The 22710-nt window shown below is 62.0% G+C and overlaps 2 gene segments (V, D, J or C); both read right to left on the bottom strand.

Moving 5' to 3' along the window:
• Window positions 1–510: 510 nt before the first annotated feature.
• LOC115301086 lies at window positions 511–9326 on the bottom strand. The segment is given in 11 exon segments: window positions 511–660; window positions 796–915; window positions 1168–1194; window positions 2806–3104; window positions 3182–3502; window positions 3598–3908; window positions 4033–4332; window positions 7617–7701; window positions 7879–7895; window positions 8718–8947; window positions 9280–9326. Coding segments are annotated over 11 exon segments (1907 nt in total).
• A 6788-nt stretch (window positions 9327–16114) lies between these two features.
• LOC115301085 lies at window positions 16115–21082 on the bottom strand. The segment is given in 7 exon segments: window positions 16115–17135; window positions 17894–18024; window positions 19394–19700; window positions 19788–20140; window positions 20269–20380; window positions 20599–20882; window positions 20971–21082. Coding segments are annotated over 7 exon segments (1380 nt in total).
• Window positions 21083–22710: the final 1628 nt, after the last annotated feature.

Genomic DNA, 22710 nt, shown 5'->3' with positions numbered 1-22710 from the left:
GGTGGATGGGTTGGGAGCTGCTGGCCCAGGTGGGGCTCGTCGGCAGCTCCTTCTGCTGTGAGACCCCTCCTCCCACTGGGAGCCCTGCCTGCAGCCCTGCATTCTGCAGGGGTGGGTGCTGTGAGTGGACTTTGGAAAGGCAGGGCCCGGTGACCTGGTGGTGGGGAGGTCGGCTGAGTCTGGGCTTGGGCTCTTAGTGTTTTTTGACTCTGGACTCGGGTGGGCAGGGCCACGGACTCCCCGAAGCATGCTTGGGGGGATTGTTTAGTGAGAACAGGAGTGGCCCTGACCCCAGGTCACTTTTTGGGAGGGACTGATGCTCTTCTGGGGCTTGTCCCTAAGTGGGCTGGGTATGGGCTGTGATTGGCAGGTCCCATTGATGTCTTGGACCTTGGACTGAGCTAGAATCTTCTGGATGCCTGTGTGGTAGTGGTTGGGTCTTGGGCTCTGGCCCCTCTGGGGGTTTGTGTGCTGTGCTTCCCCCACATCCCCCAGGGCAGGCAGACTGCCTCAGACACAGGGCGGGGAGGGGGGAGGGGGGAGGGGAGGAGGAAGCGTGTCCTCGCCTCCCTGCTCTGGCTCCTCTGCTGGCCGCATGATGTTTGTGTAGTCCTGGAAGGCCTGTGGCTTCTGCAGGACAGTGGCGAATACGGACTTCACCTGGAGGAGGTGCGAGTGAGGACAGCTGGCCCCGCCCCGGCCCGGGCACAGGGACCTTGGGGCTCCTGTTTGGAAGAGGGCACGTGGGGACAGCTGGCCCCACCCTGCCCCCGCACAGGGACCCGGGGCTCCCACCTTGAGGAGGGTGGCGGCGGCCCTGTAGCTCACGCTGAGCAGGAACAGGGTGACGAAGACCAGCAGGCTGGTCCACAGCTCGTCCAGCTCGTCGCTCTCGGCGGTGTCTGCGCACAGGTCCTGGGGGTCCAACTCTGCAGGCACCGGCCAGTCAGCCCTCCTTGGCCCACATCCGCTTGTGCTGGGGCCGTGGGGGCCTGGCCCCCCCAGGAGGTTGGCCCAATGCCGACGCTCTGGCCTCCACAGTCCTGCTGGTGGCTGGAGGGCAGACGGCTTTGTCCAGCCTGCTCTGCAGTTGCCCCTCGGGGGTTGGGGGGCAGAAGCCCCCGGGGTTGGCCAGTGGCCGTGTGGGAGGACCGGCCGTCTCTTGACCCCCACCCCCAGCAGCTCTGCTGCCCACTGCATGCTCTGCACTCCCCCACCCGGCCTCCCCAGCCCCGTGCCCACTCGGCTTCACCCGTGCTGGCCCACAAGGACCTCTCTTGGCTGTCCGCCCTGAGCCCTGAGGGGTCTGAGCTCTGTGGCCCAGCTCACAGGACCTGGGGTGGTCCAGGGAGCCAATGAAGCCAGTGCTCTGAGGGCTGGGGGGCACTGGGGACCTTCCTCAGGCCTGAGGGTGCCAGGAGCTGCCACCTGGCCCTACGCTGGGCCCTCCTCAGTCCCCAGTCTCGGGGCTCCTCCTGCCCTGGCCCCACTCTCCCCTGTAAGGGTGGACTTCCTGTGCATGGCCCTCGGGCTCCACGTGCACCGAACAAGCCAGTGCTTCTGGGCCTGTGTCCACTGTGTGCGGGCCAGATGGATACGGTGGGTGCCAGTGTGTGTGTGTGTGCGTGCGTGTGTGTGAGCATGATGGGAGCAGGAAGTCTAGGGGTGTACGGGCTTAGGCTTGGCCTCTGACCCCCTCAGTCTCTAGCCCTGGGGTGGGGCCAGCAGCCTGTTCTGGAGCATGGCCCAGTGGGAGCTGGGGACACAGCCCACACTGTGGGTGTGCATGTGTGTGTGTGTGTGTGTGTGTGTGTGTGTGTGTGTGTGTGTGTGTGTCAGTGTATTTGTCCATGGAGTGCAGCTGATGGAGGAGACCCGGGCCATGAGACGAGTTCGGGATGGGAGGCCTCTCGACCTCCATGTTGGATCCGGCAGCCCAGGTGTGACACGGAGGCAGGGCTTGGGGGCAGCCTGGGAGAGAGAGCAGACTTTGGGAGGCCATGTGAGCATGTGGGACGTCCGCCACGTGGGGTGCCTGTGGTTGGTGGTGATGTTGGAGCTGCTGTGGGCTTGCTGTGAGGCTCACGGGAACATGAGGGCTGGGGGGGTGCGTCCCCGGCATCGCTCCAGGGTGGAGTGAGGCTGAGCAGCAACACAGGGCACTGGGTGTTGACCCTGGCTTGGTGTGACCGTGTGTGTAGGAAGGGAGGGGCAGTTAGAGGCCGGGTGTGGGAGCACACTGGGCACGGGTCCTCCTGTGTGAGGGAGGTGGCGGTGAAGGGGCCGCCTGGGGTTTCTGTGTGTAGGTACCTAAGTGGGGGTCTGACTTGGCCCATTTCTCCATCAAAGGGCCTGTGTGTGTGCAGCTGGCCTGGGGCTCCGGGGGCTTGTCTGTGTCCAGAGGGGGCCGGCAGGATGCTGGGGGTGGAGCAGAGGCCTCTGTGGCCTCCAGCAGAGGGAGGGGCCATGAGCTTGCTGAGGGTCTGTGGTCCCTCCTCTGGGACCACCCTGTGGCTTTTAGGACCCCTTTGATGGAGCAGGACCCATAGTGGCAGGGAGGGGCCCGTGGCATGGGTGATGATGGTGGACCGCCTCCTGCCCCCTCTCCTGGGGGTCCCTCCCTCTATGTTTTGCAGCCCCACCCACCCCCAAGAATGGTGCACTCAGGACTCTGAGCAGGCACTGCAGTGTTTATTGACAATGACAGACAGAAGGTCCAGCCGGCCCCTCCCCCACGCCAGCAGGGTGGAGCTCCGGGGGGAGGGGGCGTGGGGGCGGGCATCATTTACCGGGGTTTTCAGACACGGATTTCTTGATCATCCTAGAGCCGGGCAGCGCCTCGTGCACCACTTTGCAGGCAAACACATTCCTCTGCTCCCAGTCTGCCCGGCTAACCTCGAGGCGGCTGAAGACAAAGAAGGCAGGGCTGGGGCCGGTGGCCTTGTGAGGGTCAGGTGGCGGCCTGCTGTCATTTCGAAGCCATTGCACCGAGATGTCCGGGGGGAAGAAGTTCTGGATCAGGCACATAAGGTTGACTTTGTCTTTGGACTTCGGCTCCCCCTCGGGCGGCAGGAACACGTACACCTCCGAGGGGACACGCCGGCCTGCGGACAGGTGTGGGGTCAGCCCAGGCTACAGCGCTGGAGGCCTGCTCGCCTCCCCCAGGGCCCGTGTGGCTCACCGGGGGCTTTGGCAATGGAGCGCACGATGTCCTTGGGCAGGTCCGGGTGGGTCACCTTGCACTGGTAGGTCTCCCCCTCGACCCATTCAGTGGCGTCCACTGGCAGGGTGGACGTGACGGTGATCATCCTGTTGTACTGAGTCTTATTGACTATTGGGTCTGGGTGCACGGGCTCCCCGCTCTCCCGGGCCCAGCTCAGGGTCACGCCCTCCATGTTGTCCAGGTCCACCCCCAGGCAGGTGATCTTGGGCGACTCGTGGACATACAGGTCAAGAGCGCTGGGCGGGCTCAGGTAGGTGCTCACGCCTCGGGGGTCGGACTTTGCGGGGGTGTGGGAGAGGCTTCATGAGGGTGTGGCTTGGGCCTCCCATCTGAGCCCCAGTGTCTGGGTGTCCAAAGGGATGGGGGAGCCATACCTGTGCACTTGTGAGTGTTGTCCTCAAAGGTGAAGCCTTGGTAGGTGACCTGGCAGGTGTCGGTCTTCTGGGCCACCCACTCGTCCTGTGTGATGTTGAGCTCGCTATGGGTAGAGATCACCTTGCCCTCCTGCTTGCTGGGGGCAGTGTATGGGAATACGTCTGTGGCCTTCTGCCCATCTACCAGCCAGGTGACCTCCATGTCACCAGGGAAGTAGCCGGAGATGAGGCACAGGAGCTGGATGGTGGTGCCGGTGTTACTGAGGAGTGGAAGAACTTCACAGTGGGTGGGATGAAGTTCATGGCACATGCTAGAGGCGAAGGTGGCAGTGTGGCGTCAGCACCCCCTGAGCCTGCAGCACCCCTGTCCCAGCCCAGGCCCCCCACCCCTGCTCCCACCCGCCTGCCCCCTCTTCCAGCCTGCCCCTGGCTCACCGCTGAAGGTCCTGTTGATGGAGGGGGACTCAGCGTGAGTCACGCTGCAGGTGAACTTCTGTTTGGCCCACTCGCCTGAGACGGTCATGTGGCTGCTGGTGGTGTAGAGGCCAGAGGTCTCCTGGAGGGTGGTGGGGAGGGTCACGACGCTCTTGTTCAGGGACCCTGCATCCCAGATCACAGTCACAGGCATCGGGAAGTAGCCAGTGACCAGGCAGCCCACTGTCGTAGACGCGGCACTGGCCACGGTGCCCTTGCAGCAGGTGGCCAAGGGGAAGACGATGGGGGCTTGGACGGAGGCTGTGGGGACAGAGGCAGTGTCAGTGCCAACCTGCTGAGTCTGAGAGGGCTTGGGGCAGAGGTGGGGTGGTCGGGTGGAGGGGCTCACTGGGACCTCTTCTCCAAACTTAGGGGAAGCATGCCCACTTTGGATGCTTGTTCTCTGAGTCTTTCAGGAATGTGCTCCCATGAACCTCTGTGTCCCTGCCAGAAGCAGGGGCATCCTTATCCTTGTCCAGGACACCCTGCCCGCAGCCCTGAGTGGCAGGAATGTGGGGTTCTTGGGGAGCAGAGGTGTCTGACTTGCGGAGGCTCCTGACGACAGGCCCCATTCATAGCAGAGCCCAGATCAGTCTCCCGCCCTCCCCCAGGTGGTGACTCCTCCCTGGACCTAGCTCCCAGCTTATTCTCCACTCTGGCCACTCAGTCCAGTGAGACCAGTCCACATGGCCTTGCGTCAGGACGGCTGAGAGCAGTGATACAAACCTGCCCCTTGCGCAGGCGCAGTGGCTCTGCCTGATTCGGACCTGTTCAGGTCACGGGGGTCCGCCTTGGCCCTTGGCCCACATCAGCCCAAGAGACCCAATTTCTTTTTTTTTTAATTTTTAAAAATGTTTTATTTATTTGTGTGAGAGAGAGAGAGACAGTTTGAGCAAGGGGAGGGTCAGAGAGAGAGGGGGAGACACAGAATCCAAAGCAGTCTCCAGGCTCTGAGCTAGCTGTCAGCACAGAGCCCGACACAGGGCTCGAACCCACTAACTGCGAGATCATGACCTGAGCTGAAGTCAGATGCTCAACCGACTGAGCCACCCAGGCGCCCCAAAAGAGACCCAATTTCAAGCAGGCTAACTCATTTGAGTTCAGTCCACAAATTCAACCAAAATCATTCAGCTCTGCTTGGCTCAGGCTGCCACCCAGGCTTGTCCCTGGTTAGTCCCACTCAATTTAGCCTCACTGAACTTGCCTACTGGGTCTAGAAACAGTACACCCTGCTTGACTTGGTAAAGCCTGATTCAGCCAGGCTAAACCGATTGACTGAACCCGTTTAGCCCAGCCCAACCCAGTATAGCCAGCTCAGTCCAAGCCCAGCTCAGCTCAGCCCAGATCAGCCCAGCACAGCCCAGCTCAGCCTAGCTCAGCCCAGTTCAGATTAGCTCAGCCCAGTTCAGATTAACTCAGCCCAGTTCAGCCCAGTCCAGCTCAGCTCAGCCCAGCCCAGCCCAGCTCAGCCCAGCCCAGCCCAGCCCAGCTCAGCCCAGCCCAGCCCAGCTCAGACCAGTTCAGCCCAGTTCTGCCCAGCTCAGCCTGGCTCAGCTCAGCCCAGCTCAGCCCAACCCAGCTCAGCTCAGCTAAACTCAGCCTGGCTCAGTTCCGCCTAGTTTAGCCCAGCCCACTGGCCCAGCACAGCCTAGACCAGACCAGTTCAGCCCAGCTCAACCTAGCCCAGCCCAGCTCAGCCCAGTTCAGCTCAACTCAGCCCAGCCCAGCCCAGCCCAGCCCAGCTTTGCACACATCAGGCAAGCTCAGTTCAGTTGAGCCAAGGTAGCTCATTTCTTTCCCAGCCTAGTCTAGTTGGCCCCTGGTCAACTGGCCTAGGTTTCCCCTGCTCCGCTTAGCTCTGCTCTGGTGAATGCAGTACAGTTTAGGTTATTCTTGCTCAGCTGGGTGAGCCAAGGTGAGCCAACCTGGGGCAGGTCAGCCCTGGCTGCCTCAGATCTGTTCCTTAGACCTGCCTGCCCAAGTTCTGTCCCTGCAGGTCAGCCCACCCAGGACAGCCCCCACTGAGAACAGCGTTTCATCTGACTCAGGTCTTCCTGCCTCCATCCACCCAGCTTGGCTCAGATCACCTGGCTCAGGATAGCCCACCACAAGTGCCTAGCCTGGCCATGCCTTTCCTTTGCAAGGGCAGGGTTGTCCCCCCAAACCCCCACCTGCCGTGTTTGTCCAACCTAGCCCATCCCAGCTTCCCCCAGCCCACCTACTCCAGCAAAATCAGCCCAGCCTGGCCCATCTCCGTCCCCTCAGTGCCACACAGCCGAGTGGAACTGAGGGACCAGCCTGGCCCAGCTGAGCCTGGGATAGTTGGACCCTTTCCATGTAACTCCTTCCACTCAAGCTGCGCTGGGCCCAGCCCAGCCAGCCCGGCCCACCGTACTCAGGCTGGCCCAGGCTGCCCGGCTCGTACACGTGTGGATGTGGCCAGGCTTGCCCGCCACCTGGTCCAGCAGAGATACAGCCCCTGCTGCTTTCCCTGAGCCCTGGGCTGGTGGTCACTGCCCTGGTTTGTTGCAGGCGGATCCACACCCAGGCCACTGTCCACGCCCTCTGCATGGTCCTTGACCCTCTCAGGCGTGGGCCCTGCCCTAGGCCTGTTGTGTCTGAGGTTCTCAGTCCCTTGTCTTCCTCGGATTGGTTCTGGGTGGTCTCTGGCTCCTGTGTGTCCCTGTGCAGGGAAGGGGCAGCTGGGAGACAAGCAGCGGCCAGGAGGCTCTGTCCCTGCTGGGTGGGCAGTGGCCCGGAGCAGACTGCCATCGCTGCGCTTAAGGCAGTGCCAGCGGCTGGGGTACCTGATGAGGCCGCTCCTCCTGGGGGGCCCGTCCTGGCCTTCTGCAGCTTCCCGGAGAGGCTCCCGGACGGATGAGGTGAATCATTAGTAACCAGGGGTGTTATTTTTGCGATCAGACAATCGGGCCTGGGGGGAGGGGAGCTCTGCCTCAGTGCTCTGGCTAAAAATGGGGTGGAACCCCCAGGGGCCTCACCAGCCCTGGAAGTTCCCTTTATGTTCTCGGGAAGTCCTTCTCACAGTTGGGGTCTCAGGTGAGGCCTCTGGGCCGTGGACGAAGTGCGCTCCTCTCCACGGCCCCTGCCGCCCAGCTCGTGGCCTCTCTCCCTTGATGCCACGGCCGACTCGCTGTGCTGCAGCACTCTGGTGGGCACCGTAATGCCCCGGGAAGTGAGGAGCACCGGGCCCCAGCACTGCTGCTCCCGAGGCAGTCCTTCGAGGAAAGGGTCCTTCCTGTTTTGTGCTCGGGAAGTTGAGGCCCGCATGGCCACGTGCCCGAGACAATGCAAGGCTTCCCGTGGCATGCCACTCTTGTTCCTGTGTCACACGGCCCGGAGGAGCGGGCTGGGGGCTGGTCCGGCGGGAGTGGCTCCACGGGGGTGGGGAGTGTGCAGGGTTGTGGGCCCCTCTGGTGACAGCAGGCCCTGGTACCCCACTGGCCGCCCTGGGCTCCCTGCTGGCAGGCGACCTCACCCATTGCCTGCGCACTTGCTCCTGTGCTTCTGCCCTGCAGCTGCCCTACCTGGGTCTGGACCTGCTGGGTGTGGCCATTGAGGGCCAGCGGGCACCAGGGTGGGGGCTGGACGTGGCTGTGAGGTGGCTGGTGGCTGTACACGTCCACTTCAGCCTCTGGAGCTTGGGGTAGACTGTGCCGTGGGTCTGTTTGTGGGTGCCCATTGAGGATCTCTCTCTCTCTCTCTCTCTCTCTCTCCAAAAACAGTGCAGTGTCTCCCAGGAGTCCACCCTGATCAGCTGGGTTGGCCAGCTCCCGTGGCTTCCCATACTTGTGCGCTCAGGATGCCTGCAGGACACAACCACAGTGTGAAGGGGAGGCCTTCGGCCCAGCCCATCACAGCCCTACGCATATCAGTGCTGTGTCAGCAGTGGGCCAGCTGGCCCAACAGCCAGGAATCAGAGGCCAGGGGCACCTCTAGAAAGGATGCCCAGGGCCCACAGTCCCGGTGCAGGAAGACTGCAAGGAGTTGGCCTCTGTCAGGCCTGGTGCCCTCGGGGAGACATTCAGGGTCATTTGGGAGACCTAGAGAGGCTGCTTCGTGGGAGGCAGAGGAGGAGTGCACAGTTCCTTGGAAAGGCCCGTGATTCTGAGAGAAACCACAGGGCTGGCAGAGCACCCCCCGGGAGGCAGCTGCCCCTGCGGGCTCAGGCCGGGTGGTGCCAGGCCCCCTGCAGCTTGCACACGTGTGAGTGTGCTGGACTCGGGGCTCCACCGCCAGACTGCCCCCAAGCCCCCCTACTCATCCTGCCCAGGATGTGGGCATTTGGGGTGGGGCCTCAGTGCCCAGGCAGCATCCTGGCTCTACCCTGATGTCACAGGCTGTGCTGCCGGTGGGGGGCCGTCCTCAGGCTCCCTTGGTCTCAGAGAGAAAGGCTTTCATCTCCCCTCAGTCCCCCCTGTGGCTCAGCCATGGCTGTCCTCACCCCCTGGGCTGCCCCGCTCTGGGCCTGCCCGTGTCCTGCCTGCAGACAGGAGACAGGACCTGCTGGGCATGGGTGCCTGGGTGTGTGTGTTGGGGGAGCAGGGGGAAGGTGACCCCTAGCCCCAGCCCTTGAAAGGCCCTGCTGATGGTAGAGGGCTGGGCGTGAGGGGCAGCCTGGGCAGGACCGGCAGGGTGGGCAGGGAGGGCAGGGCTGGGCAGGGTGGGCACAGTGGGCAGGTGCAGTATGGTGTCTACAGGGCCAGCCGTGCCATGCTCTCGGTTGTGGTGAGGCCTGGAGGTGGGTTCCTGGACAGGGCAGGCTGAGCCTTCCTCCTTGGTGACCCAGCTGAGGTGGGCCTTGGCATTAAGTCTTGTGGGATGGTAGGGGGCACATGCCAGCTCCCGTCGAGGGCTGCTGGGAGGAAGGGCCAGGCTCAGGGATGTCTTAGACATGTCTGGGCCAGGACGTCAACCAAGGGCGGCCACAGCTGGCCTTCAGCTCTGCCACACTCACTGGGGCTCAGCGCCCCTGGCGCCCGTGGTGGGGGAGGGTCCCAGGGAGTCCCTGGGTACTGAGACCTGCTAACCCCCTTGTTGTCCTGGGTCGTGGCCCTGGACTCGGGCCTGGGGATGGCCTGCCAGGGCCTCCCTTCCCCCTCCCCCGGGGCAGGCCTGATGCAACTCTGCCTGCTGCCTCCTGGGGCCCCTCGCCCCAGCCCAGGCCCGGCGCCCCTCAGCTCCCCCCACCCAGCCAGGACGCCGTTGCCACCAGCTCTCGGCAAGCGGGCGGCCATTCTCGAGAGCACGGCACCTCCGCCCCCTAATGAAATGGCCCCGTTACTGACTAATGCTGCTTGTCATGTCCGTCATCCAGCACATTCCTGACATCCACGAGGCCAAATTCACTGGTCACTGACACTGAGGCTTCACTTTCGGAGGCTGCTGTGTGTGTTTCCTGGGGTCGCCAGAACCAAGGATCCCAGGTGCGGTGCCCTGAAGCCACAGAAATGGACAGTGTGGGCCAGGTGTCCCCAGGGCCCCTGGAAGACCCTAACAGGCCACACCGCCACCTGCCTCCCAAGTGTCCCATGGCCTGGCGGGGCCTTGCTCACTGGGTGCCCGGTCCTCCGCTACGTCTGTGGGTTTGTGCGTCACACCGTCCTATCTCAGTGACAGCTTTGTGTGCCGCTGGAGGACAGTGTCTCAGAAACTCCTCAGCCTCTGCTGGTAGTTTTCATAAGGTCTCTCAGCTGCAAGTGGGTCTCAAACATAAATAAACCAGCACACAAAAGCAGCTCAGCGGGACTCTGGATTGGGTGGGCGCCGCGCCTCTCGGTTGGGAGGCGAGTGACACCCGCCGATGCCGCCCCGCTCCGGAAAGCGGTTTCTCCAGACACTCGGGGCCCTTACAGGTCCGTCGCTGGAGCTGCCGTTCCTCGGACATTCTTTCTTCAGTAAGCCCTCGGACTGCTGTGAATCGCGTCTCATGTTCGAGGACACGTCCTGCGCAGGTTTTGCCGACACAGCGGAACACGGCTGCTTGCTGTCTGGAGACCCGCCGCTGTCCTCGCTGGTCCTCAGAGCTGTGTGGCCTCGGGGCTGCACGGGAGTGTGTCTTCTGCAAATAGTGGCAGCTCTACATCTTCCCTTTCAGCCCCAGCCGCTGTTTCCGTCCTGCGTCACACAGCGTTGGCCAGGACCTCCAATAATCTGTGAAGCGGGATTCTCCAGACTGATTTGGCCACACGGCTCACAGGAAAAACATGTGCGTTGTAGTCTAACACCCACACACACGTCGTTAGCAGGTGACACACGACATCACCCTCCCACCCAGGCGCCGCGTACTTACTGACGCAGCTGAAACATCTTGGCAGACAATGCTCACCTTGGTACCTCCAGTGCGTTACCTTCTCTGTCCGGACCTGGCGGATTTTACGTCTGCAGGCGGGTCCTGTCACATGGTGTGTACCAGCTGTGATGCGGTGCCCTGGCGCGTCCCTGGGCTCCCCCTGGTCGGCGGAAACACAGCTGAAGTCCTCCTGCCAGGTGTCCTTGCCGCTGCTTCATCCCTCCTTTCCCGCCTCCTCGTGGGCTAGCACAGCACTGAGGAGTGCTCCGTCCTAATCTCTGCACCAACTTTGTAGATGCTCTTCTTGGCGTTGTTTTTAGCGAAACTTATATGCGCCCTGAACTTGGCCCGGTGAACTTAGATGTGCTTTGCTAGTTTATGTCAGTTATAAGCACGGGGGGTGGGGTGGGGGCGTGAAGACTCATTTTGGGAGGGGGCGGGGTATAGACTCATCTGTCATCTGTGCAGGACGGGGTGTAGACTCAGTGGCAGGGGGAGAGGGCGGGGAAAAGACTCCTCGGCTGGCCGGTCCTGTGCGCTGCCCTCTGGCACTTTGCAGCTATGTGTGTTCTCGGCCCCACTACACACCACCACATTTTTTAAACAATCAGTTACCTTTTTAAGAAAGTTAGAGGGGAAAAGTTACCTTTTCTGTGTCTGCCGTCCCTGGCGCTCCCCTCCTCCTTGCGGACCGACTCCCTGCCTGCTCTGGGGACTCTGGGACCCTTGGGCGCTCCCATGGTTTCTGTGTATCTGCCGACGTCCACCACACAGTTCTGGAAGGGCTGTCCTGTGAGCCCGGAGCTCCTCGTGGACTCGCAGCGCTTACAGACCCTCTGCTGCTTCCCCGCAGCGCTCTTCCCAGTGGGGAGCCCGTGTAGTCTGCTGCCCACGGGTATTGTCGTTTTATCTGTGTGTGTGTCTGTCACGCCTCTGGACAGTGACACACAGGACACAGCCACTCTGTCTACTTACTGGTGTATACTGAAGTTTTCTGGTCTTTCTTACACCTTCTCCAATCTGCTGCTAAGCTCATCAAGGGTTTGAAGCTCTGGGGGATTGTGCCTTCCAGTTCCAGACCCCCCTGCACACTGAACATTGAACAGTAGCTGTTTCGGTGTCCATGGCCAGTCATCGGCTTGGCCTGTACGGGCTGCTCTCGGCTCGGGCCACGGCTCACACTTTCTCATTTCTTAGCGTGTCTGGTAACTGTCGCGGTGTGCCAAGGGCCGAGGGCTGTGGCTGTGTGTGGCACAGCCTGTGGGTTTTGTGCTCTTCCTCATTTATGTAAGGAGGATGGTTTTTGTTGGGGCTCAACTCCGAGATCTGACTGCCGTGTAGCTGGCAGTAGCCGGAGCCTCCTCTCCTTTGACCCCTGGCTGGGGCGCTTCCGGGGCCCTGTGGGGCTCCTGCACACACCCAGGTAGGGGTCGTTCAAGGGTGTGAGGCAGGTTTGCACACAGACTCAGTCTCGCTCGGTATCTCCCTGCCTTGATTCCCAGCTGCCCGAGGTGCCGCCCGAGCCCCGGGACCGGCCCCCGTGTCTGGACTGCTGTGCACTCCCCCTGCATTCCAGCTGCACCTGTCGCACAGACTGGGCTTTGCCCTTGGATGGATCTTTCCGGGGCACACTCCTCCCAGAGTCTGCCCGCTTCCGCTCATTCCCCAGTACCTTCTACTCACTGTCTGCCGGGCCATTTTCCCACTTTATGCTTGCTGCCTGCGAAGGTTTAGTGTGATAGAAGCCATTGCTCCGCTGTTCGATTCAGAACCACTTTCTCTCCTGTGGCTTTTCAGAAATTTTCACTTCCCTTGTCACGGGCGGGGCGCCATGTCCTTTCTGTTTGAGGGCGTTTGGAGATCATCTGTGAAACATCTGTTCAACTCTCCTGTCGATTTCTCTACCGAGTTGTGGGATTTTCCCAACCAATGTGCAGGAGGGCTCGGCACATTCTGGATACTCTGAGAGCGAAATGTTCATCGGAAATATTTTGCAAGACTTTGAAATGAACCAAAAGATTACTTCTTACAGGGGGCACCTGGGTGGCTCAGTACGTGGAGTGTCTGACTCTTAATTTTGGCTCAGGTCATGATCATCGCAGACAGGGTTGTAAGATCGAGTCCTGCATCAGGCTCTGAGCTGAGCTTGGAGCCTCTTGGGATTCTCTCTCTCTCTCTCTCTCTCTCTCTCTCTCTCTCTCCTTCTCTTTTCCTCCCCTGCACACTCTCTCCCTCTAAAAACAAAAAGATGACTTCTTAACGTCTTTAGTGGAAATAAAGTCACTGTCTTACACACCTCTTCAGGCGATCTGATTCAATGCGGACTCTGAGGTCGGTGTGGTCTTTGAGCTGTTTTACAGTCAACTTCTCCCCTTTGGAAGGACAGTGGAGTCTTCTGTCTCCCGTGGAGAAAGCCAGGTGCGTTAGGAAATGCGCCTACTTACAAACCCCTTTCAGCATTCTTCACTCAACTATATACAGTAGACACTTTGAGTTCTACCTAATTAATGCGTTAGATTAAGACCTCGAAAGGTGCTCATCATATGTCCCCATGGGAGTCATGATCATGCGTGTTTTGGAAACTCCCCCTTAACGTGGCCCCAGTGTCTTCTCCCACGTGGCCCGGCTTACCTAGGGTCCTGGGTTCTGCGGCCCGGGCGGCCACGCGGTTCCTGCAGGGCGCTGCTTCAGGGTGACGCTTCCCCTGCCCCCACAGATTGGCCTTTTCTGTCACGGGGCCTCACGCCCCCGAAGCTCTCCTTGCTTGTGTGTGCAGCGGTTTACTGCTCCTGCTCTGGGGCCCCCGTGCCGTCGGAGGCCACATCTGTCTCCTCAGCACGATGTGCGCAGGGCCTGGCTGTGGCGGTGCAGGTGCCGCTGCGAAACCGTCCTTCAGCAGATGAAGGGGTGTCGTCTTCTCAGACCTGGCAGGGCTCTGTGCTCTCCGCCCACCTCTGCGCTGAAGGGACCTTCCCCGGCGACCTGTCCCCAAAGGCAGGGACTGGATCCAGAGGACGTTCTGGAGTCTCTCCAGGAGGCAGTGTGGACAGTGGGCAGAACAAGAGCTTTGGGGTTAGAAAACATGGGCGCATCCCCCCCACAGGCAGGGGCTACGGGCACTGGTAGGGCTGGCACAGCGACCCCGCCTCTCGCATTGCGAGCAGGATGTGGGAGGAGGTCCCTGTGGCCGTCAGTCTTGCCTGCTCCCTCATCTGGGCTCTTCGGACAGCTGTCTACCTGTGCAGGCAAGTCAGTGGACTCTAAGTAATGGAGATTATCCTCCATAGTGTGGGTGGGCCTCATCCAATCAGTTGAAGGACTTAAGAACAAAAGCTGAGGTTCTGGGAGAAGAAGCAATTCTGCCCCAAGATTGTGGCTCCTAACTGAGCCTCCAGACCCCGGCCAGCTCCCACCAGCACACTAGCCAGCAGTTCCTGCCTTGTGAACGTGTGTGCCTCGAGCTCAGTTTCTCTGTCTTTGTAGCTTGCCCATATCTCTTGGTTCTGTCACTTATGAGAACCCTGACTCATTGTCTGAAAACTGCAGAACTCAAAGCACCATGTGAGTGTCACATGTGGCTGTTACCACATTTCATGCCTGTTTGTGAGTTTTCTTTGCATGGTAGCATTTTGATGACTCTCGGCCAGCTTCTGCCCAGATGTGCCCCAGACATGCCCTGGGTGGCAGGGCCGCAGCCTCCTTGGCTTACTGGTCAACCACTGCTGTGTCTGCTGCAGGTTGTCTGGGCTTCTCTGCTCCGGGGTCCCGGCCACAGGAGCAGGTGTTTTCTGGAACACACTGTCCTCAGTCAGAAGAACCTCAGACACTCATCACGGGTGTGGGGGCTGGAAACCCCTCATCAGGCACCAGCAGGCTTGGTGTCTGGCAGGGGCCCCGCTTCCTGGCTCACGGATGGCGTCTTCTCTCTGTGCCTTCATGTGCTGGAAGGGGTGAGGCTGCTCGCTCTTTCATAAGGGCACTAACCCCATTTGCGGGGCTCCACCCTGATGACCTCACGTGCCCCAAAGCCCCAGCTCCCAACACCATCACACATAGACTTAGGATTCCCACACGTGAATTCTGGGGACACAAACGTTCAGTCAGTCGCACCCTCTCTTTCCCTCCTTCACCCACACTGACGACGCTGCCTCTCAGCGCCTGTCATGCGCACAGGGTTCAGGCTGCCAGCTGGGTCCCTGTGAGGGGGGCGGAGGGTGGGACCGTGTGAGTCCCTGGAGCACGGACTGAGGTCAGCCCACGGGTGTGAGTTGCAGATCGAGGTGTGAGCACAGGCAAGGGGACATGCGGACAGGTGTGTGTCTGAGCTGAAGCCCAGGGGAAGGGGCTTCCAGGGGGTTGGTGAGCAGGAGGAGACTGACCTCAGGGCTCATACAGGAGCCGCCTGCAGGACCCTAGGGGGCTGGTGGGGGTGATGGGGAGGCGTGTAGGTGTGTGTGGGTCACTGGGGGCACGTGGGGAGAGAAGGGGTCCCACGTGGTCTGAAATTATTAGAAGGTTACAGGTGGGGGCCTGGGGCCTGGTGGGTGTTCCTGCCCTGAGGGCCGAGGTATGGTCTTGCCCCGGGTTCAGTGAGGGGAGCATGGGCTCAGCCTGCTGCTGAAGACCCTGGCGTTCCTGTGGGAGGGTGGGCAGGACGCCTGGAGGCCCCAGGGTCCCTGAGGGCCAGGGCGTTCTCCCCACAGCCAACCTGTCTTTGGTGCACCCCCCACTGGTGAGGTAGCCCCTGCCCTGCATCAGATTCTCTCCCACCCACGGAGAGGTGGGATGGTACCTCCCGAGCAGCCCCGAGGCACCGTGGCCTCGCTGGCCTGGACTCGCCTGGCCTGGGCCTCTCCCCACTCCCACTGCATCCCCAGAAGACTGCAGCCCCTCGTGCTGGCCTCCCTGCCCCAGAGCCCTCTGGTCCTGCCTCTGCCCTCAAGGTGCACACGTCTCCTGCCACCCAGGCCTCTCCAAGACTAGAGACTCCCAGTCACTGCAGGGACAGGCTCCCGACTCCATCACTGCCGGCCTTTGAGCCCGACAGCAACAGACCGCCAGTCCCCACCTGGTGCTCTCCTGTAGAACTTGGTCTTTTCTGCCTCCCCACCTCCGGGTGGTGGCATTCACATTGGGCCTCAACCGGCCTGGCCTTCACTGGTGCTCCCACCTGGTCCTCATCCCTGGGCCCAACTAACATGCTCTGGACTGAAATGTGCTCCCCAAATTCCACTCTTGAAGCTCTGACCCCCAGAACCTCAGAATATGACTGTATTGGGAGATAGGGTCTTTCAAGAGGTAATAAGTTAAAATGTGGTCACTAGGGTGAGTCCTAATCCAGTGTGACTGGTCCTCAGTATGGACTCCTATCCTTGTAAAAGGAGGTCAGGACATGTGAGGACATGCTGTCCACCCGCTCAGCAGCCACTGCCTTGTGACGCCAGCATCTCCCTGCTAGCTTCCAGAATCATGGACTCATAGTGCACCTTGTCCCCGCCTCGGGACTGCGGTGCTCTGTCAGTGGCCTGTGCTGACTAGTGCACACCCCACACGCGCATCTTGCCGTGTCCACGGCTGGGCAGGGAGCTCATCCTGTGCCCCACAAGCCCCCATGAGACCCCTCGCACCTCAGCCGCCGGGAGCCGCAGGGGCTGGGGTCCTGCTCCCACGGCATGGCCAGGCTGTGGATTTCACGAGGCGCGTCAACAGAGGCAGACTCTTCCCAGCTGCTCATGGAGTTTCCAAGGCTGTTTTATTGTCATTAAAAAAACCCAAAACGCTAAGGGAAATTAACGAGCTCCAGAAATTTAAGAATCAAACAAGCTACCCAAGCTGTAGCAGTGGCCTTCCTTCGTGGGAGCCGGGCACTCTCTCCCTGGGGGTGGGGCTCTGCTTCTCCTCCCTGCACGGCCGTCTCTTCCCATGCGAGGGCCCCGAGTGGCCGTCACTCAGAGACAGGGCGGACAGCCAGTCCTGGAGGTCCGCCTGGCCCCCAGCTCCAGGGCCTGCCTGCCTGGCCTCCTGGCACCTTCCACCTCTGTCCACTGAGGCTGTACCACTGGCCCGGGGACCAGGACACCAGCCCCTTCTCCAGGAGGCATCTCTGGCTGGATATCACTCTGTTCCCTGCATCCACGGGGTTCTTCAGCGGCCACAGGCCCAGGCTCTATTCTGCGTGGTCTTCTCTGGCGGAGGTCTGACTGACCATTAGTGGCACACGTGAAGCCCCTTCAGGATCTGGGCGTGGCTGCTCAGGGGACCCTGCATCCTGGAGCCTGGCTGGAACAGGGTTCACATAGAGGCTGGTCCCTGCCAGACAGACACTGGGATCGCCAGCAGTCCGCCTCCTCCGGGATGAGGGTGCATGCTGACCATGCACATGGCCCCACTGCCTGAGTCCCTGTGGCTTCTGTGGAGGGGCCCACCGGTGTCCACCAGCTCAGGTTGGGGGCACAACCTGCCGTCTGCTCGGCTCTCCAAACAGGGGGTCTGGGGGCACAATGCAGCTCACAGTGGCCGCAAGGCCGGAGGGTGAAGGTGCAGGCCCGGGGCGGCCGCGAGTTTCGAGGCTGGCGAGGGCCGAGGGCGGAAGAGCAGGCCTGGCAGCAGGCTGACGCACAGGATCCTGACTGGGGTCTGGGGCAGCGCTGGACGCCAGCCCAGGGGGCTGGCCCTAGGCGCCCTGCCCTATCCTGTTCCTGTAGTCGGGGATGATCGTGCGCTTCAGCTCCACCACCGAGAAGATCCATTTCACCTGCAGCAGGGGCGCAGGCCATGAGCGTGGGGGGGGCCCCGAGACAGCCCCCCGCCAGGGTCCCCCACCTCGGGACCACGTGAGTGTGCGGGGCCTTATGGGGATGGCCTGGGGACAGGGAGGGGACAGGGAGGTGATAGTGAGGGGACAGGGAGGGGACAGGGAGGGGACAGAGAGGAGACAGAGGAGACAGAAAGGGGACAGAGGGGACAGTGTGGGGGGTCAGTGTGAGACAATGTGGGTCAGTTTGGGAGCAGCATGGGGACAGCATGGTGACAGTGGGACCACAGCATGGGGACAGCGTTGTGTTAGCATGGGGTCACTGGGAGGATCACTGTGAGGTCAACATGGGGACAGTGTGGGGACAGTGTGGGGACAGTGTGACACTCCACAGACTGCAGACACTGTGGGGACAGGATGGGGTCAATGTGAGGACAGCATGGCATCAGCATGGGGTCAGTGTGGGGACAGCGTGGTTATGGCAGGTCCACAGTGCAGGGACAGTGCGGGGACAATGTGAGAACACCATGGGGTCAGTGTGGGGTCAGCCTGGTGACAGGGGGTCCACAGTATGGGGATCAGCGTGGGTCAGTGTCAGGTCAGTGTGAGGACAGTGTGGGGACAGCAGGCTGCAGTGCGGGGACAGTGCAGACACAGCGAGGGGACAGCGTGGTTACAGTGGGTCCACGGTGCGGGGACAGAGCGGGGACAGTATGGGGACAGCGGGCCGTGCTGCGGGGCGGGGCGGGGACGCCCACCTTGAAGAGGGTGACCGTGGCACTGTAGCACGCGCTGAGCAGGAAGAGGGTGATGAAGATGGAGATGGTGGTCCACAGCCCGTCCAGCTCCCCCTACTGGTCCTCTGCACAGCTGTCGTCCAGGAGCAGCTCTGGGTGGGAAGGGAGCGGTCAGCGCTGGGCCTGCCCATGGCAGCTGTGCCCCGGGCGACAGTCACAGCCCTCTGTGACCGTGGGGCCCTGGCCTCAGCGCCCCCAGTGCTCCCGCTTGGGCCTGGCCAGTGGGGCTACTGCTCCCTCTCGGCTCCGCCCTCTGCCGAGGCCTGTCTGGGGAGAAGGCGCCCTGACCACCACACCTGTTCTCCTGGGAAGCTGCCCAGAGGGGAGGGGGGTCAGCAGAGCCCAGGAAAGGGCCGAGAGGGTGTCAGAGAGTGACCTGGGGAACGAGTGGGTGAGGGTGTCGGGGCCAGCAGGGTGCAGGGTCCCGTATGTGTTGGTGGGGGCGCAGGTGTCCTGGGGAGGAGGAGGAGGGCTGGTCAGTGCGGTCGGCGTGTGGATGGGCTGCTGAGAAGCTGATAGGGGCTGGAGAGGGTGGGGACCAGGTGGGTGACCACAGAGAGGGTTCCCAAGATTCCAAGGCCGGCTCTGGCCTGGGTCCTGGTACGTTGCCCTGTGTGAGGCCTAGTGCATCAGGCCTGCATGTGAGTGTGTGTGCATGTGCATGCGTGTGTGCACACTGACTGCATGTGTGTGTGTGTGTGTGTGTGTGTGTGTGCACGTGTGTAAAGATGGTGCTGCTCAGTGGGTGGGACTTGTTTGCAGCATCCATGTGGGTGTCTGGGATGGTCCCTCCCCTGGGCACTCAGGACTGCCTGCCTCTGGCCTTTTGGGGACCGGGGCTGAGTGTCCCATTGCAGGCCTGGCTGCAGGCAGGATAAGGCCAGGTGGGGCCACCTCACGTGAGGGAGGGTGAGGGCCCACCCCCACAGCACGGGTCAGGCATGGCCACTGCACTGCACGGAGCTACCACGCAGAGCTCTCGAGGCCCAGGGGACAGGGGTCCAGCGGACCAGGACAGGCCAGCGTCCCACAGCTTGGGCTGGTTCAGAGGTGGGAAAGATCGTGCACCCAGTTCCCTGAGGGGCGCCCCCATTCCCTGTCCGCACCCTCCGGCCCTGAGTAGCCTCTGGCCAAGCCCTCTCTCCCGCCCCAGGCGGCTCCTGGTCATGAGTTTTGCCTGCCTGTGCAGACCTGCCCACTCAGGGTCCAGGCCCCCGGTGGGACCCGCGTTGTCCCCTGAACGTGATGCCTGAACCTCAGAGCCTGACCTGCCCGCACCTCGCAGAGGCCTGGGCATCCTGAGCTCTGCCTTGGAAAGAAGCATGACAGCGTCGCAGGGTCCCAGGGCAGCGCTGGGTGCTTTATTTCACACAGGGGTGCCTTGCCCGGAAGGAGATACACAGGGGTGGGGGCCCAGAGCCTGAGGGGCCTGCTGGGGGGCCGGGCGGGCTGCTCATTTACCCGGAGAGTAGGAGAGGGATTTCTGTGTGTGGCGGCTGTGCAGGGCTTCATGTGACACTGAGCACGTGTAGCTGTATCCGTTCTGCCAGCTGGACTTGTCCACCGGGAGCCTGCTGTACAGGAAGTAGGTGCCGTCGCGGTCCAGGATGGCTGGGGTCGTTCGGTAGTTGTTCTCTGGCTCCTGTTGTCCGTTGGCCTCCCACTCGATGGCAATGTCTTCTGGGTAGAAGCCTTGGACCAGGCAGGTCAGGCTGACTTTGGACTTGCTGAGCTCCTCCGGGGGTGGAGGCAAGACGTACACCTGGGGCTTGAGGGGCTGCTTTGTGGGTCAGAGGTCAGCACAGACGGTCACTCTCGGGGTGGAGGGCTAGCCTCGGTCTGCGAGGCCCCACACGGCCCTCCCTGTGCCCCATCTGCCCTGCTGCCCACCTTTGGCCTTGGAGATAGTTCTCTCGATGGGGGACGGGAGGGCTTTGTTGTTGACCTTGCACTTGAACTCCTTCCCCTTGAGCCAGTCCTGGTGCAGGATGGGGAGGACGCTGACCACGCGGTAGGTGCTGTTGAACTGCTCCTCGCTTGGCCTTGTCTTGGCCGTGTGCATCTCGACGTTATCCATGAACCATGTGATCTGGACCTCGGGGTCGTCTTGGCTCAGGTCCACCACCATGCATGTGACCTCGGGCGTCCGGGAGATAGAGAGGGTGTCCTTGGGTTTTGGGGGGAAGACGAAGACAGAGGGGCCTCCCACTGTGTGGGAGACACAGTGCAGGGGTCAACATTTGGGGGGCCTCCTCTTGAACACCCATTCCCCCCACTGGCTGTGCCTGGATGCCGGCCATCACCTTGGGGTGCAGGGTGGTGCCCTGCCGACTCACCTGGGCATTTGGGACATTCATCGCAGGGGTTCGGTGTCCGTGTTTTGTCCACTGCAGAGAGACCAGACTGGGGGTTAGTGGAGATTTGAGGGGGAGCAGCTCTGGAGGTGGGCTAAGGTCAGGGCCAGGTAATGGAGGGGTCCCCAGACCGGTGCCTGCCAGTGGAGTTGGGGTGTGCAGCCTGTGCTCACGCTGGAGCAGGAAACCCGGCCCAGAGGCCCTCCTCCCTGGGCTTGGGAGACAGAGGTGCCTCTGCTGTGCTGTGGGGCCCAGGTGGACCAGCTGACCAGGTCTGTGTCCAGTGGACACCCTCTTACATATCTTGTTCACCTTGGTGTTGCTGGGCAGGTGGGCCACATTGCAGGTGAAGGTCTTGCTTTCACTGTACCATTTGCTGGAGGGCACCGTCACCATGCTGCTGAGAGAGTAGAGCCCGGAGGCCTGTAGGACGGATGGGAAGGTGTGCACCCCGCTGGTCAGGGCGCCGGAGTTCCAGGTCACTGTCACCCGCTCGGGGAAGTAGCTAGACACCAGGCAGGCCAGGGCCACTGTGGAGCTACATGTGGTCCTGCAGCGGGGGTCCAGTGGGAAAACCGATGGGGCCTTGGTGGAGGCTGCAAGAGAGGAGGCTGTGTGAACACAAGGGTCTAGCTCCTGTGAGTGTCCGGGCAGGATGTCAGGTGCCCAGGCCTGGAATGCCACCCAGCCCAGTGCCCGTGACATTCACGAAGTGTGCAGACCGCCGCCCGGAGTAGCTCTCTGCCACCCCAGGGCCTCGCCCTTCTGCAGCTGCACGTACTGGCCCCATCGTCATGGTCAATTCTGGGTGACCTCCTAGACTAGAGTCCCCTGGGCCTCAGCCCCTGGGTCCCCACTCGGGCTTCCTATGGGTGCTCAGCCTGACCAAGCCATCTGTCTGAGCCCTGACCAGTGGTCCCTGCTCTCAGCCGGCTTCTGCTGGTGCCCTGAGCCCACTGCCCTGCTGTCCCAGCCTGATTCAGCAGGACCTTTCTTGAACACAGCAGGCCTCTGCCACTTGCTGCCTGTGCCCCTCAGCCCAGAGCCCTCATCATGACCTGCTGTCTGCCCTCCAGGCCACACATTTTCTGGGTCAGCTCTGCAGCTAAAGCACACAGGCCCTGGACCCTGTCCCTGCCCTGTGCCCACTGGTCCCTCCTCAGGCCTTCCTGCACCCCCTCAGGGCCCCTCCCACCCAGTGGCCCTGACCTGGGGCCTGTCCAGCTCCTTGCTGTCCCCAGAGCCCTCCTTCAGCCATGGTCTTTCCTGAGCCTGCCTGCCCCTCAGCACAGGTGGGAGCCTTGCCCCACACTAGCTCTCCTCTTGTGCCTGATGCCAGCACTGCAGACCCAACACCCCCGGCTAGGCCTGTCCCCTCTGACCACGGACCCTCTGCCTCGCCGATGGCCCTGCCTGGCCTCCCCTCCCACCCACACTCCAGGCTGGCAGCCCTGCCTCAAGCTCCAAACGGGTCCCTGTTCTCCGTCCACTGGGTCCGCTGCCCTGTGCCACCCCACCTCCCACAGCCCCACAGCCTCCAGAGCAGGGCTAGGGCCCCTGAGCCCAAGAACTGTGGCCTCCTCTCATCCCCTCAGAGGTGGCCACCCCAGTGCCTTCAGCCCCAGAGACTTTCCTCCTGCGGTTTTCCTCTCCACCCTAACCCGTCCACCTGGCCTCGGCCAGCTCACGCCCTCCTCCGTGCCCAGCCCTCGGCGGCCTCTGTGCACCGTACCTGCTCAGCTCCCACCTGGTCCAGCGCTCCTCTTAGCTCAGTCCTTCTTCCCTTCCCCTCTGAAGCTCCTGGGGCAGCCCCTGCCCCTCCTGCCCTCCTCCTGGTTTCTGCATCTTTCTAGTTTCTCGTCTCTGCACATCTGAGACCTGGTTCTGCCAGCTCAGGCCTCAGCTCTCCCTGCCCTACAGCACTAGCTCTCCCTGCCCTGCAGCACTCAGCACCCTCCTGGCCAGCACTCCTGAGCTCCTGCAGAACTACAGGCCTCACCAGAGCCCTGCCTCCTGCACCTGAAGCTCTCACAGCTGAGGTCCCTGGGCACAGCCCAGGGTCACTGTGTCCTCCTGCCTACAAGCTTGTCTGAAGCTACCCTGCCCCACAGCAGCCCCTGATGCTCCTGTCCTCCCCCCTGCCACTGCCCACCTGTACCAGCTCTGCGGGCTCCCCTGGAGTCCCCAGGGCAACCCCATACACCTCTTGCCCTCCCCCTCCACCTCCTGCTCTCCCCTGCCCCTCTTGCTCTCCCTGCTGCTGCCACTGCTCACCTGCACAAGCTCTGTTGGCTCTCCTGAGCTCCTGGGCAGCCCCCTGCCCCTCCTGCCCTCCCCCCTGCCACCCCTGCTCACCATCACAAGCCCTGCCAGCTGCCTTGAGCTCCTGGGGCAGCCCCTGCCCCTCCTGCTCTCCCCCTGCCC

Source organism: Suricata suricatta, chromosome 9, assembly GCF_006229205.1.
Source record: "Suricata suricatta isolate VVHF042 chromosome 9, meerkat_22Aug2017_6uvM2_HiC, whole genome shotgun sequence".
NCBI classification, from domain to species: domain Eukaryota; kingdom Metazoa; phylum Chordata; class Mammalia; order Carnivora; family Herpestidae; genus Suricata; species Suricata suricatta.
The sequence above is the reverse complement of the archived record's forward strand: the minus strand, read 5'-3'. Positions and strand labels throughout refer to the sequence as shown.